This window comes from Oreochromis aureus, linkage group 19 (assembly GCF_013358895.1).
Source record: "Oreochromis aureus strain Israel breed Guangdong linkage group 19, ZZ_aureus, whole genome shotgun sequence".
NCBI lineage: Eukaryota > Metazoa > Chordata > Actinopteri > Cichliformes > Cichlidae > Oreochromis > Oreochromis aureus.
The window spans coordinates 15,267,498-15,284,751 of NC_052960.1; the positions used below are offsets into that span (position 1 = coordinate 15,267,498).

The following is a 17,254-nucleotide window of genomic DNA, read 5'->3' on the forward strand; positions in this document are numbered from 1 at the left end:
GATGACAATTCACATGCACTTTCACCAGAAAGCCACTTTTGGCCCTTTTTTATGTATTCGATCCAGAAGGGCAAACAGCACAGCAAGACAAGGTCAGCTGCAGCCAAGCAGAGCTCAGCCACAGTGCAGGTCTTCTTGTGGAAGCAGAAAACCATCAGCACAAATACGTTAAAGACGATTCGAAGCAGGCGGATGACCTTGATATAGTCTGGAGGGACAGACCACACTGTTTACATCAAGACTGCAATTATTATTGTTTTGGTTTTCAGACATCTTCAGTGTCAGGAAATACTTTGGCAAGGATGCTGCAGAGAAATAAAGGACAATATGTTCCTAACCGTGACAATTTTTCTAACATAGTTAAGATGTTATAAAATAATATAGAGATATTCCCCCAAAATATTCCAAATATATTCCCACTATTTTCCCACATTTTTCCCAGTGAATTTTAATGGACATAAAAATTGTGGCACTCAGAATTCAGGCTCAGTTTTACAACATACATGTCTTGGTGATTAGACCTAACCCTTTTAATTTTGATAAAAGCATTTATGGCTGGCTCAGGAGACCCTGAACCATCCCTTATTTTGTTCCTCATGATTACAACCAAGATCTGATCGCTATTTCTGTGGCCAAAATTGGAGATTACAACCTGATATTTCAGGTTGAATTCTAAACATATACAATTGCAATCAACAGCAGGTAGGACTAGTTTGTCATGCTTTGCCTCAGTCAATAGAAATCACCTTTCAATGTTTTTAGGCCCATGTGAACTAACACCTCCTAACGATGTTTGTGGGTTTCAGTGTCAGTGCAGAGCTGCAGTAAGAAGTGTGGCAGGTTTATCATCAGATCATCTGGGAAATAACAGTGTTTAAGTGTTGACTGTTAAAGAGTGAGGTGCAGTGCTGTCAGCTCTGATGATAAACTAGTGTTGATAGTGGCAATTCAATCACTGGTGTTTACTGTGTAAACACTAGGTTATGTCTTTCTTCAGTGATTGTTTGCATTCTTGTTATTCATCTTTGGCTCAAATAATAGACCAACCAAATAATTTTTATCACTAATGGAGCATTTAGTGATCAAAATTATATTTTAATTCTTCCATCATCATATTAGAAGGCATGCATAACTAATGCATATTTTGCATTATAATGTATTTAGTCCTGAGTGTGCACATCATAGTGTCTCCCCCACAGCAAAACCAACTTAAAAAAGGTTCACCCAAGTATGAGTATCTTCAAATATGTAGCTACATTAAACAATTTAAATTCATGATTTTAAAAAGTGTCATCATCTATGTCTGTGTCTTTACATTAATTAGCATTAGAGTAAATCATTTGTACTGTTTGGGGATGTATTTTATCAAAACATGAAGTGTGCTGAAACACAAAACAAACTTAAGAGAATCCAAGAAGAGATATCAGATTCAGACTTCTTCTGCTCTTCACTCAGCCCAGTTGTATTTATTTTTAAACATAATTTCTCAGTAATCATTTTATAAATGCACTTGACACTCTCTCTCTCAGTGTGCTTCAAGAACAGTTTCGATCTAAAGAATCCCTGTTTTCCGCATTATTTGCTTGCTTATTACCCACCAGCCTACCGTTGTTTACAGCGCTGTTGACCGCTGTTTTTTTTCTTTTTCCTTTCTTTTGAAGAGAAAGCCGCATTTCTGCTGTTCAATAGGCTACTGACCAAATTTAAACTTTTTAAAATTATGCATAATTGCAAAATGCTTAGCTGTGTCTCTAATAAACCCTCTGTAACTTTGCTCTGTTTCATTTCAGCAGCATCAGGTAATGTTCATATGTTGATTAATGGTTTTCTTTCGTTTTTGATCTACTGCTGCTAGACTGTTTCTCAAAGCTTGACTAATGCGGTCCAGAAGGATAACAGGGATGATAAAACATTCGTGTTGATAACAGCTGATGACACTTTGCATAGGATATCAGTGAAAGACCATCTGCTATCAGCCCAGAAGCTCACACAGCACACCACACATATATACACTCATAAACAGGAGCACCATTGCACATGAAAATGGTTGCAAATGCAAAAATTGAATTTCTGCTGCAGATCCCAGAAGATTAGTTGTTCCTTTGGTACTTAAGATGACAGCCAACATTTATTTATATTGATATATATATTTCTATATAACAGTGTCTGAGGGTATTCCTTTAAAAACAATGTGTAGGCGCACATCACTTATATATTTATGTATGTATAAATTATATTTATAATAGGCGAGACCTGTTTTTGGTTCTCTAAACTGTGGCATGCTTGTTATCAGATCATCGTTAGTATTGCCAGGAAATAACAGGGTTTGAGTGTACTCTGATAAAAAAGTGAGGTGCAGGCGATATGCAGTGCGGTCAGCTCTGATGGTAAACAAGTGTTGATCGAGTGATAATTTTGTTAATTTTGTTAGTTAATACATACAGTAGGTGGATGTTAGTATAGTTTTGTTAGAAGATCGTATATAAGGCACTTCACAGCAATCATCCTTCAGTGACCAACATTATTTTTATTAATATATATATCCTAATTTTAAAGGCCATCAACAGCTTAGAAAGCGTTCATAACAATTTTTATTTTACAGGATTTAGAATTTACAGCACGAGTAGATTTGCACAAAAGGAAATGGCTTGTAATGGACAGATGCAAAGTTATCGATGGTCACAGCCTCGTGCAATAAAGATGTTGTATCACAAGACGGCTGATCGATTTGTCTCACTAACAAACTAAACATGGCATTTTTAGAGGGTATGGCAGCCATGACAGTTTGCCTTGAAACAACAACAGTAATCTCCAAATTTAGACCTTTTTCTAAAAATCCATTTTCGATCTTAATCTCGAAATATTGACTTTATTTGCACATAAGTGAAGTTCTTCTTTTAAAGTGATAGGTAATTTTAAATTCTATCAGCTCAACACAGCGAACACACAAACTGTTTGTATGCTGTTTGTCGCACAGTGTGTTGCTAGCTAAAGGCCCAGCTGCTGTCTTTCACAGGGAGAGAAAGAGTGAGAGATAACTTTACTCTGAGGACGATGTAGGAAGACAGGCACGACATTTGAGAAAGAAAAGAGGTTAGATTTAAAGGTAAGGACTGCTCAGTGATGCTCGATAAACTGCCAAAAGACAAGGGTGAAGAAGAAAATGACACGAGCTAATTAAGAAGGAGACTTTTATTGACATGTCTATTCCAAACTACAGATCCTGATTCATTTTGTCTGCAGGAAAGACCTGGAAAAACTTTTTAGGCTTTTGTCTTTAACAGTTTTTCTAATATTTGTGTTGAAACATGACAAAAATGCCCGGAAGACTGGCAGTGGACTATTTTACAAATATAGTCAGAATCTTGAAATGAATTTGATATATAAGAGTAAAATTTCACAGCAATCATTCATGTTCATTATATATGTTGAAACTTTGAGTCATAACATTTTTATTCAATTCAGAGATTATCGAGCAGAAGGCCCACGTTGATTTGAGATGGGGTGACCCATATGAGAAACAGAAAACACACAATTATTATATGTTTATATTTTCTGTTCATATGTTCTTTGAGAGTTAAATACATAAATGTATGTTGTGATTTATTAAACTGTCACAATTTTGCTTACACAACATAATTATGCTGTGATTTGTTTGAATAAATAAGTCACACGGTGAGTAGAACTGAATTTGTTTATTCATTGACAATAAGTAATAATACAGTAGCTGCAGATAGCCAAACACTATTTGCACGTCCAAGAATTTAGAAGAAGAAATTTTGAGAAGAAGATATTAAAAAAAACCCCAAACAACAAAACAGTGGTGCCTGTCAGTTGCCCAGATGGTAGCTGTCAGCTTTATGCAGGTCACACATAGATTTACACACTCTGCTCCCAGGTAAGTCACCTAGTATGATAGCCACGACCCCAATAATACTATTTGGATGATATGCATCAGTGGCAGAAACACAATCATATAATAATGAAAAACAAAACAAAAACCCAAACCGAGAACTCAGTTTAAAAACCTTCTAGCAAAACATGTTTTTTAAGTTATGGAAGCTGCTATAGAGTCTTCTCTCTGCCAATGTAAGGATATATATCTGAAAGCAAAGGCTCCTGATGCTTGGATTAATAATTGCTAATTTGATTATTCTTCCTTTAAGGTTTTTTTCACTGCTTGAAGAATTCCTTTGTTCTGTTCCGGAAGCTTTTCCCAATAATGACGTAGAGAATGGGGTTAAGGACACAGCTGAAGAAGGTTAAGTAAACAGATAACTCTTCGATTATTAGCACTATGATGTTACATTTCAGAATGTGAGTGTATTGGAGAACTTGTAGTAACTTTGTCACGTGGAATGGCACCCAGCAGATCAGGAATGCCAGCAGAACTGCCAGGATGAGAGTCGTGGTCTTCTGCTCTGTTCTCTGTGGGTTTAAACCCTCCATTCGCCTCTTTCTCAGAGTTTGAATAATTCTGACAGCGCAGAACAAAATAATGATAACAGGGATGATAAAGTTGAATATTATGACTCTCACGTCATACAGCACATATTGATCTAGTGAAGTTAAGGCAGGGAAACAGTGAGTAAGATTTGACTGAGAGTTGAATATTAACTTATTGTAGATGAAATTGGGGAAAGCAAAGACCAAACCCAAACTCCACACAAACAGACATCCCAGTTTGGCATTAAATGGCCTACTCATCAACTCATGAAAAAGTGGGTGCACCAGTGCCACATAACAATCTAAGCTAGCCAGAACAAGAAAGTAGATATTGCAAAATTCATTCATTCTCATAACAACTGGTACCAGCTTGCACAGGCTTTCACCGAAAGGCCAGTCATAGTGGGCTCTTTCAGTATCAGTGTAGAAGGGCAAACCGCACACCAGAAGAAGGTGAGTTCCAGTCAGGTTGCTCAAGTAGATCTCAGTCACAGTGCAGGCCTTCTTGTGGAGGCAGAAAACCATCAACACAAACACATTAAGGATGAATCCAAGCACGCTGGCGACATAAGCTGGAGCAATAGTTAAGATTAAGTTATTGCTGCCAAGAATGATGTTATGACAATGGTATTCACTTGTGTTGCTTTGGTTTCCAGACATCTTCAGTGTCACGAATTAAGTTGGCAGGGATGCTGGAGGGAAATAAAGGATACCAAAATAGAAAACATAAATATAATTTTAACTGCTATTGTTCTAACATAATTTGTTATGATGACAGAAAACATAGATACAACCAATTCTGAATAAGACTGATATATAACTAACAGGCTTCAGACCCTGAGCGACCTGAATTGGATAAGGAGAAAAGGGATGGATTGATAGTATTTGATTCAATTTTAAAGACCATCATTATGTTAGAAAACATGCATAACCAATGCACATTTTACATCATATTTAGAGCTGAGCATGCTTTCCAGCATCACTACAGCACCAGCTACGTAAAACAAGTTCACAAGTTTAGTATATCCATCCTCACATTTGCAGACAGTTTAAAACAATTTAAATTTAAATTTATTATGTTTTTTTGGGCTGAAGTGTTTATTATTTACATTTTTGTTTGTGTTAAACACATTACTGTAAACGTTGTTACTGCATGAGGCTGAATTTGATCAAAACTCTAAACATGCTGAGACAAAACCAGTTAATCTGCCGTCTACTTGTCGACACGTTACTGTACACCTAAAGACATCACTGCTTCCAAAACCTGTGCAGCTGTTAAACTGAAGAAATGTCCTTTTTTATACAGATAATGCCAAAAAGTCAAAAACACTGTTCCTGATGGACAGTGATTTAGACCTTGAAAATATTCCAACTAAAGGTAAAGACATAGGAAAGTAAATTCCAAGCCAAATTAAGCGTTTGCATACCTTGAAGGCAAATTAGTCAATTAGTCCTCCAGATAGAAAAAGAACAAACAGCCAGCTCCACTCTCTCAGTACCTTCTGCTACAGTCTTCTTTCTGAACTGCTTAATTTAAAGAAGAAAGTAAACTGATAGTCAAGTGATTTCAGATAAGAGAGACATCACACCCAGTCTATGACCACTTCCTCAACTCTTCAGTGAAGTACTTAGTTACTTCTAAAAAATGTTTTCAGAGAAAATGACAGAGAAAATTTTCCATTTATTAACTTAATGCCAACATGTTAGATGCTGTCGTTATCGATTAAAATACCAATATTGGACTAACTGTGCTGTAAGAACACCATAATACTGATGAGCCAACAAAGAAAGTCAGAGACAACATGTACACAAAATGTGACGAATGGAGGTGAAACAGGTGGGGAACAGAACAGAGCTGAGGTAAGTCAGGAAATAGGAAAGGGCAGAGAAAGCAAGTAAAACTAAACGACATGGCCAGAAACAGAAACTTTAAAAGTAAAGACAGGAAGTGATGAAAGGGAGTAGACAAACTAGACTATATACAAACCAAAATAGTGCGATAAGACAGACTGAGCACGACACGAAGAGACATTGTGACAGAGACAACTAGATACAAGACACAAGGAAAAAAAGGGAAGAAGCTAAATACAGCCTCAAAATCACCAGTAACAAAAGCTAAGCAGTAAGGTCTCAAGTAACAAGCACAGATAATAAATTATAATGAATCCACACAATTAGCAGAAAATATTCAGTTAGATAAAAATTTTATTTGAATGGTGCCAAATCACAAAAACAGTCACCTCAAGGTGTGTTTATATTATAAGGTAAAAGACGCTAAGATAAGTACAAAATAAGCCTTGCAAATGACAATAAATGTATAGAAGAATCACAGGGATATAATACCACACCAAACAAAACTATAAACAAAACTACCTTTCAAAAAAGAAGAGCAGAAATTTAAATTACTCTCCAAAAAATTCATGAAAAACCTCAAAACAGACGATGAAACATTATGCATAAAAAATAGATATTAAATGCCTCCCCCGTGTTAATGTAATTAAATAATCCTAGACATAATTGTTGCAAAAGACATGAGTTGAATAAATACTTGATACAATAAGTTAAAGAAAACAAAATTTAGATTCTTTGACAAGCAGTAATAAAACTGTCAGCTGACACTATTTGTTTACAATAATTAAATGAAGCAGAACTCACTTTTCCTCTTTTGTTTTCTCTTTTTTCTTTTTGAATACTTTTTCTTTTATTTACTTCTCTGTCCTTTGCCTAGAGCATGGATGCAAACTGCAATTGTTGCAGTCATACATGTTGTAAATTCACATAATACAACAGGGCCACCCTAACTGTGAATCTGGATTATATGTGTAAATGACAGAAACATAGTCATCTTGCACAGAGGACAAAAAATGTGTTTCTCTATTGGAAAACACTGATTGACTGTTCCTCAAATAACAAAATTCAAAACATCTGCTGGTTGAGGCTTCTGTGCTTACAGCCAGAGCTGTGTGCCTGAGAAGATCCTATCAAGGATATCCATCATCCATCATGGTGGTCATCCTGTGTCTTTCTGTGTCTGCTTTGTGGGCAGAGCATTGGTTCCTCACCTGTTCTGCTCACCTGCCATCCACTGATGACAATCAGCAAGGCTATACTTAAGGGCAGTGCATCTACTCATCTACTCCATGCCAGTCTGTCAGCTATCTCATGGAGGTAACCAGGCTGTATCTTTATGTCTGTGCTCTGTACTTATCTTGATTTCCTTGTGTCTTCAGTTTCTCTGCCACTTCACTGTTTAACTCCTAGCTCAAGTCTCTGGATGCTGGTCACTTTGGCAAAATTCAGTGCATCGCCTCTCACCTTCTTCCCGTCACTCTTGGATTCTTGGAAACCAGGCTAAATGGGAAAATGGGATTTAGAAGGCTTCTAAAGAAGGCTTAATATACAGAGACTCAGTATTTATTCTTTCAAGCACATCTGATATCGTGCTCATGAGAGAATGGGCACCCAGCAGATCAGGAATGCCAGAATGAACAACTCCCAGGATGAAAGTGGTGGCCTCCTACTGCATTCTCTGAGTGTTTCACCCCTCTTTTTCCCAGTGTGTGAATAATTCTGACAGTACAGAAGGAGATCATGGAAACAGAAATGATGAAGCTGAAGATTATGGTCCTAATCTCAGATATCTGGATATTGAAATGTGCATTCAGTAACATTTGACTGAAGCTTCAGAATTGAGTTTCCTTAGATGAATACAGGGGCAACAAACACCAAGCACACACAGACATCCCAGTTTGGCATAAAAACACGTTCTCATATTTTCATGGGAAAGTAAGTGTACCAGTATCACATAATAGTCTATGCTAACCAAAACAAGAAAGTAGATGTTGGAGAACACATTCATGTTGATAACAGCTGATAACAATTCACATGCACTTTCACCAGAAAGCCACTTTTAGCCCTTTTTTATGTATTCGATCCAGAAGGGCAAACAGCACAGCAAGACAAGGTCAGCTGCAGCCAAGCAGAGCTCAGCCACAGTGCAGGTCTTCTTGTGGAAGCAGAAAACCATCAGCACAAACACGTTAAAGACGATTCAAAGCAGGCGGATGACCTTGATATAGCCTGGAAGGACAGACCACACTGTTTACATCAAGACTGCAATTATTATTGTTTTGGTTTTCAGACATCTTCAGTGTCAGGAAATACTTTGGCAAGGATGCTGCAGAGAAATAAAGGACAATATGTTCCTAACCGTGACAATTTTTCTAACAAAGTTAAGATGTTATAAAATAATATAGAGATATTCCCCCCAAAATATTCCAAATATATTCCCACTATTTTCCCACATTTTTTCCCAGTGAATTTTAATGGACATAAAAATTGTGGCACTCAGAATTCAGGCTCAGTTTTACAACATACATGTCTTGGTGATTAGACCTAACCCTTTTAATTTTGATAAAAGCATTTATGGCTGGCTCAGGAGACCCTGAACCATCCCTTATTTTGTTCCTCATGATTACAACCAAGATCTGATCGCTATTTCTGTGGCCAAAATTGGAGATTATAACCTGATATTTCAGGTTGAATTCTAAACATATACAATTGCAATCAACAGCAGGTAGGACTAGTTTGTCATGCTTTGCCTCAGTCAATAAAAATCACCATTCAGTGTTTTTAGGCCCATGTGAACTAACACCTCCTAACGATGTTTGTGGGTTTCAGTGTCAGTGCAGAGCTGCAGTAAGAAGTGTGGCAGGTTTATCATCAGATCATCTGGGAAATAACAGTGTTTAAGTGTTGACTGTTAAAGAGTGAGGTGCAGTGCTGTCAGCTCTGATGATTAACTACTGTTGATAGTGGCAATTCAATCACTGGTGTTTACTGTGTAAACAATAGGTTATGTCTTTCTTCAGTGATTGTTTGCATTCTTGTTATTCATCTTTGGCTCAAATAATAGACCAACCAAATAATTTTTATCACTAATGGAGCATTTAGTGATCAAAATTATATTTTAATTCTTCCATCATCATATTAGAAGGCATGCATAACTAATGCATATTTTGCATTATAATGTATTTAGTCCTGAGTGTGCACATCATAGTGTCTCCCCCACAGCAAAACCAACTTAAAAAAGGTTCACTCAAGTATGAGTATCTTCAAATATGTAGCTACTGTTACGGGTTCGAAATTGAGGATGAGAGTAAAACAATGATAGTCCAGAAGAGGTCGTTCAAACAATTGATTTTAATGCACGCAGCGTGGAGAGGTGTAAACTGCAAAACAGTTGTACATCTCTGCCCAAAATACACTCTAGATTGCTTTTATAACATCAGGGTATTGTAACGCCCCTTCTTGCGTTTACAAGCACATAATTTGCATGTACAGAACATTCATGTATTTAAAGAATTAAATGCAAACACAGAAGTTCCTCCTTGTGGCATACTCTTCCGAATATGGTGATGACCTAAGGCCTTTGAGGTCACCATGGACTGGACATCCTTCCGTCACCTGTAACTAAGCAAACTCAAATACCACAAGAAGCTGAATACATTCAGGCCTTTGCTCAGCTACTATTTTACTGTACCAATATACTCAGCATATGAGTTATGATACATATATATTTAACTCAATCATTTTAAAGTAGTTATAACTGCACCTGTAATAAACATGTTAATATTTGATTATGATAACCCCTATAATATAAATTATAACATAATGCCAGCAGCTTCAATAAACACTTTGATGAAATGATAATTAATACAATGTTAAGGATGGTGGTTATATACAGTTCAGCAGTGACCTAATTTCTTTAAATATTACAATCCCCTCTCTTGACCTCTTGCCCACAAGAGGTCACTATACTGTGTCTTGTGTCACCGCTCGACCCACTCTGTCACCTCTACATCCATTAATGGCACCATGGGCGCCGAAACCACCATTCCCAAGTCCACTATGTCGCTCTTACCCTCTCTAGTGGAAATCTTCTCCTGTAAGGGATAAAAACAAACAGCCTCTCTCTGCTACACCTTACTAACCTACTGTGTTCATCTAAGGTTCCTGTCATTATTCAAAGTTGGTTCACAATATCATATCAGGCAAAATGATAAACCCTACTGCCACGTCTGCTTTGTTAAGCTCTTCAGTTAGACTCTGTACCGGTTTGCCAATCTGTTTGTACATGCCTCTACACTTTTAATGTCTAAATGCACATCTGGATGTATGTGCACTTGTATGTCAATCTACATCTATGAGTCAGTGGTTTTTCACAAAAAAGGCGTTAAAGTTAAGAATGTTTCCTGACTATTAACTCCTGATACTGGAGGGACTTTCCGGGTTGCCCAACCTCTTAGGTTTGGCCTTTTACACTTTTACTAAAGAAATTTTAACAGAGCCCAAAGAGATTTTTTATTTTACTCCTGTGCTTGACAGGATAAGGGAGGTTGTTTTTTGTTTTGTTTTGAAATTTCCCCTTCTGTGTGTGTGTCTACATAGGTAAGCATATTATAATCAACATAACATCCCTGATTTGCAAATTATTTTCTGCCTCCGCTGCAGGGCCACATCCTGCATCATTTTGTGGTGAGTCTATGTTGGCTAGTTTAATGCAGATATGTAACAGTTGCTTGATTGCATGGCCCACGGAGAGTTGCGCAGTTTCAATGTATGTGGAGAGTTCAATACACATTGCATTTGATTTCACTTATATATTATCATGTTCTGGGCTCTATCCATTATATTAACTTTATTTAGTCTCCATACTCTTTATGTGTGTGAGCAACGCTTTTAGTTTTATTAAACACAGAGTAAAATACACACCATCCCCCTGTCAGCCTAACTCTCCGCTAAAAAGCACACTTCAAAGTTTTCTATCTGGATTTACGTCTCTTTTGGCCTCAAGCATATACATAACATGTAAAAGTTACTGTTAATGCCCGTTAGACAAGTTTCCATTATCTACAACATTTTGTTTCACCCGGCTCACCCTCACATGTTTCCTGTTCGCTTATTGCATATTTATCTTTAACACCTTTTACCTCAGTAGTTGCTAAGCAGAAACAAAGCAACCTGTGGTCCACCTTTACCCTGTAAAATAAACCCCTGTCATGATTGTGTCTGTAAGCATGTTTTGCATTCATTCATTACACTCCCCGCCATTCCTGCAAGTTAGGAGCTGTAAAGTTGAAAGCTGCATCAAGTCCAGGCCTCTGGCCTGGCCTATATATATATCATGTGTGTCTGTAAGCGTGCATGCAATTAACCTGCCATGTTCTCATCTTCCCTCAACATGTATCACCTGGACACTCTCACCAGTGAAGCTTAAAACCCTTTTGGACGGAACATCAACTCTAAACAAGCACAGTTATGCATTGTGTATAAAATTAACTCAAATTGTAAATAGAGACATCACTGTTATGACAAACATAAAATAATACTGTACAACACGTTATTAATACAGTCATCCTAAGGCAGATTATATGATAGCAATAAAAGAATCTCTAAATCCCAAATCCCAACAGGTCCTGCTTTTAAATCTTCCCTGACTTTCCCTTCAAGTTCTGCTTTCTTAGTACAATAATTAGGTCCTCCTAATCCCATTACATCTGCCATATTGATTCCTTCATGTGTAAGTGTCAGATTTCGAGCATCTAAAACTTTACTCAGTCTCTGTTGTGCTAATGATGTCATAGTAAACGCCTGCAAGTTCACATAAGCCACCACACTATGTTAGTTAGAACTTTTAGTGAGTATTCTCTCCCTACATGTGCTGTTTCCTATATTATTTTGGCCACCCCTGCTGCATGCTGTGCGCATTTAGGGTGCCTTGCTTCTGTTGGACTCAACCTCATGCTAACCTACATAAGTACCTGTCTTAAGAGAGACCTCTGCACAGCTCAGACGCCAGTTGCAAGAGCACTCTAACATTCGAATCATCAGCTGTGACTTATATAGTGTTATTTCGGTACTTTATACTTCACACATTTTCAACGTTGTTTATATGGGGAGTTCCTCTTTTTGTGTCTATATTTATTAATATGCCTTGTGCACTACAGCTTCCTGTTTTTCAGTCTGGCTGAGCACTTGTTTGTGAGTAGAAACTGGCCTCTACAAGCCTTCATCATTATAATGAGCAGATACACATTACAAATGCTTCATATATACAGAGAAAAACCCAATAATCCACATTTCACTATTTTGTTCTTTGGTTCAGATTTGGATTCTGTATTGTTCTGTATTTATTATTATTTATATTTAGATTGTTTTTTGCTAGTCTTGGTTTGTTGTTGTCTGTTTGGGAGCTGACATAGTCTCTATAAATAAGCTTCTTTTGGTGGAGTAGCATCAGGAGAGAAGCTCCAGAGAGGCATCTTCCATGTTAAACACTAAAATATAACAAAGAGATCTCCTCAACGTGTTGTATATTTTTAGTATTTCCTTATTATTTTGTCATAAAATAAATCAACCAAATAACTTAAGCTGTGTGACAGCACCTTGCGTTTACGCCGGGCTGTGAGCTGCCCTGAATCTACTTGCTACACCCCCCTTTCACCCAATTTAATTTCTCAATCTTAGTTTAAACTATTCCTGACCTTGCCCTTCTCTCATCTGATCATCTCAAGCACGTCCTGTACCAAATTTGCTTCCTCTTTTCAAGCCCGCATTTAATTACAAGCTCTAACACATTTCCCTTATACGGCGGTCTCTACGTGTTTCCTGTCTACTTACAAAAATACCAGAGTTATTCTCAGAACTCAGAGCTTAAGTTCCCCTTTTCTAAGTCTGTATGTTCTACAAGAGAGCAAGCTGCTAGTCGGTAAACAACTTTATCATCACATAAGTTATTAGGTAAAAGTCACGTAGACATTTGCTTAGTAACCCTAAAAGAGCACATTTCATGTAGCTAATCACATATATACAATTTTCCTTTGACATATCTGTATGTGCACGCCTAAATTATAACCTCTTATTCTAGAAATCAAAAATAACCTGAAAATAACACTTTCTGCCTCAGTTTTACCATACCTAAATTATCAAAAAACCTAAACATCATCAAGTAATCCTAAAACCCCTTTCAAATTAAACCTTAAATCCTGTAACTCCCCCCTTTTTGTGACACATCTCATGTGTTACAAACTCAAAATCCTTCACTCAGGTTATGGCATTAAAAGAAAAGGTTAGTCATATCATATTAAGTCTACATGCTCCGGACCTTCAAACCTGTTTTTAAGGAATGAAATCAAATTAATCATCATGTCAAATCTTTTCTTGGCTCCATCCACAGCCTGCATCCTTGGAACGTCCTAGAAACAAAAACCTGTGTGTTAACCAGAACTTCACATTTCATACTCAATTTCCCCACTTATGATCCAACCTGTGTTATAACACAAAATAAACTTAAACAGAACAGTTATTAATCATGTGTTACCTCAGTTAATGGTAACTTGAGTTACCTCAAACAATGTTTCCCTTTTAGCATTTGGCATTCTATAATGTAATAACATAATCCAACCCCAGTAAATAATTTTCTCAAAACAAACATCAACATCCCCAGAATTAAGTCTTCCACTCCTCCTGTTTGTCAACCTTTTATTTATTTCCCTCTTGGTCCGATCACTCGCATTCACTCACATGCATTCACACATGATATTTTTTGCTGATACTGCAGCCTTCTGCGCACGTCATCAGATGCTCCACATCAGCAAAATGAGCTCAATCATTTGTTTTATCTCGTTTTCCTTTTTAGGAAAATAGTTCTCTATACTTTTGACTGGATTGACTCGCTGCAATCCTTACTTGGTAATTTGTCCGCGCCGTCAGTTCACTCTCTTCCAGGCCTGCTTAGAGCAAAAATGAGAAAAAAGAGAGCTGATTGTTAGCTCATCAAAGTACAAAACAAAATCACCTGACAGGTTTTTCTTTCTAAGTGCACTGTTACAAACCACCCTTAAACATGTCCATGTTTATTAAAACTCCCTCTATTAAAAATAAAACAACAACCTCAAAAATCTTCAACAATCTGAAATTTCACCCGTTCAACACACTGAAAACCTCGCCAAAAGCTGCACCGTTTCGTACACAACAATATCCCCCTTTAAGCACTTTACCATACTCAGATTCAGCCTAAGATATAAACACGTTATAACAATGTGTCAACACTAATTTATAAACCTCTTAATCAAATTTGCACCTCTGAACAGTCAACTTCTCCTTTAAGGCCTCAATCACACACACAGCAAGGTCCTCTGTCCGCACTCACATGAGCTCCCGAACTAATTTGCATACTGAGTCACATCTCAACAACTTAACTTGGCAAAATAAATACATGTTTAAACTTTATCACATTATTCGATTATTTTCATTTTCTTTCTATACTAATCACTTGTTTTGATCAATCAGTGCAAGAGCACTCCTGAGTCACTCTTATAAACACTAATCACTTTTCTTTTGTTTTTTCCCATAACTCACTCCCTTGTCATACAGCTTCGTTTGAGTTATTTCACAACAACTCTATTTTATCCAAGTGTGTTTTAAGTATATTTTCTACAACATTCACACCATTTTAACCCTCATGAAATTAGCAGGCTGATTTAATTACATATGTTTGTGTTCCTAGCCAAGTTTTAATCACTATCTATGCATTACTCTTCATGAGCTTATCTCTGTAAGGTTAGTGCATTTTCTGTTTGTATGTGTGATTTTTATAAATGTTTCTTTATGATCCTTGTGATCTTGTAAATGTTTCTTTTGCAGTGTTTCAAACTCCTTTAGACAGGGTGTGTTTTCTCTCTCTGGCTCATCACTGGTCATTGTTAATGACCTTTCCCCTCGCCTGTGCCCAGTGGCCTTACCTGTTAAATCCCGTCTCCTCCAGTGACTCCAAGGTCACTCCGGGACTTAGGTTCAAGCAATCGTGACTGCGCCTTGCCTTAGGTTGTCCCAGGGTTTCGAGGTGGGATCTTACCCGTCATGGGCTGTCCAGCCTTCCATGCCCGCCTACTACAGGGGCCAACTGGGCAAGGGTGTTATCAGGTCTAGGGGACACACTGGTTCTGGAAATTAAAGGAGTGTAAACTGCTTTCTTTATTAAACTTTCCAACAATAATTTCACATGTAACAGTTTGTGTACGTGCGTTTTCAATTCATTAATGTAATTGTTAGTTCATGTATTTATTTCTCTCGGTCTGTCTCTTTTCTAAACCCTGTAATTAATATAATTTTATTACTTTATTACTTTTTCTTAAAACATGCATTTGCTTCATCTTCTTAGAATTTAACTCTGTCTATTTCTCTGGGTGCTCCCCTGACATCATCAGTCACACACACACCTTCCTCTCACACACTTTTAAATAGAGCTCTTTCAAACATAAAAATAAACTCAACCTCTCATACCATCACTCATGCATTTCTTGAATTACAAGCACTTTCAAACTTTAAAACATCCTACTTTACATCACAAAAGAAATATATTTCATACCCACTTTTAAATGTTCTAACCTCTTTCAGACGCCATGACTCGTCTCACACACACTGCCTTTTCTCTCAAACTTCTCCCTTTTTCACTCACTCAGACAACTCATGCAGAGACATTCAAATCAAATACTGACAGCATTCACACGGTTAAAATCACTCAAGCTACGCTTTCATACGAGTATCTTGGACATACCTTCCATAATCAGAAAGAGCAAGTCAAAAAGAAAAAAGAAAAAAAACTGAAACCTCTCATCGTCTCACACACAGCTTCTCACCACACACACATAACTGAAAAATAAAACACACCAGCCTTTATGGCTCACAATATATACATCTATCAAAATTCAGTCACTTACTATACATCCACTACAGCAACTCAAAACTTTATTTATAACCCTCTAATAAACATAAATGGCGTCTTAAACACATGCATTCAACAATGTTTGCACCAGTACTTGTGAAACCAGCTGTGGTTTAAGCAGTTCACAGCTTCTTAATTTGCATTTTATTGCCTTCTAGGACATTCTAGTCTCTATTTCCTCTGTTTTCATGTTATCTCCGTTTTACACACACAAACACCACCAACACACACTCCCCCTAAAAACCCACAAAAAACTATCCCTAAAAACACACACAAGAACCCTTAAGAAACTTCATTCATTTATTTATTATTATTTTAAACCCTTAAGATGTTGTACTGTGTTTCCTCTGTGCCCGTTGCAACCTATATTAACATAAACCCAAAGTGTAAATAAGTCTGTCAAATCTAACTCCTTATATATTATGGAACTGGAAGAAAACCACTTACAATGTGCTAAACCCCTCCTTAGCCCAACAAACATCAAACAACTTACACCTATATCTATCACTCAAAGTCTACGTCAATACCTGAGAAACACCAAATGTGTCCAAATGACTTGGAGACACCAAAAGAGACATCACTTACAGACATATTTATTAATGAAATTATTTCAAAGTCAATTTCAGTTTTCAGACCCCAAATAACGGTCATAAGTATCAACAGTTTAAGTATCCTATCTCAAAACCCAGCAAAAAGTCATACAGTCATGGCAAGAAATAAAACTTTACTTACAATATTGTCATAAACAAATCCAGCGTCTTAAATACATGCATCAGCCATGTCTAGCAGTCTCTATAAACTTCCTCATATTCTATTGACCTCTCAGCTGCCTTATTTGCATTCTCACACACACACAATCTAAAAATAATACCAGCCTGACTCTCAGACTCAGACAAGTCTCTTAATATATTTACACAGACGTCCTATGATTACAACTGCACAGATTTTAGGCCTCTCATTTCAAAACCTACACAATTTAGACAATTTTTAAGTTAACCCTCCAAGGGACAAACTCCAAGT

At 37.1% G+C, this 17,254-nt stretch overlaps 1 protein-coding gene across 2 annotated transcripts in view; it reads right to left on the reverse strand.

Moving 5' to 3' along the window:
• Positions 1–3,733: 3,733 nt before the first annotated feature.
• Positions 3,734–17,254, reverse strand: part of LOC120434689 (B2 bradykinin receptor-like) — a 39,812-nt gene continuing 26,291 nt past the window's right edge. Inside the window, exons 1-2 of one of the 2 annotated variants that reach the window (XM_039602950.1) lie at positions 5,874–5,982; positions 3,734–5,138 (exon numbers count right to left, since the gene is read on the reverse strand). In XM_039602950.1, the coding sequence (XP_039458884.1) occupies positions 4,174–5,106 (933 nt within the window). In that variant the 5' untranslated portion in view covers positions 5,107–5,138; positions 5,874–5,982 and the 3' untranslated portion in view covers positions 3,734–4,173. Of the gene's footprint in view, positions 5,139–5,873; positions 5,983–17,254 lie in introns of those variants that run through there. The other variant, XM_039602951.1, reaches the window with a different exon arrangement.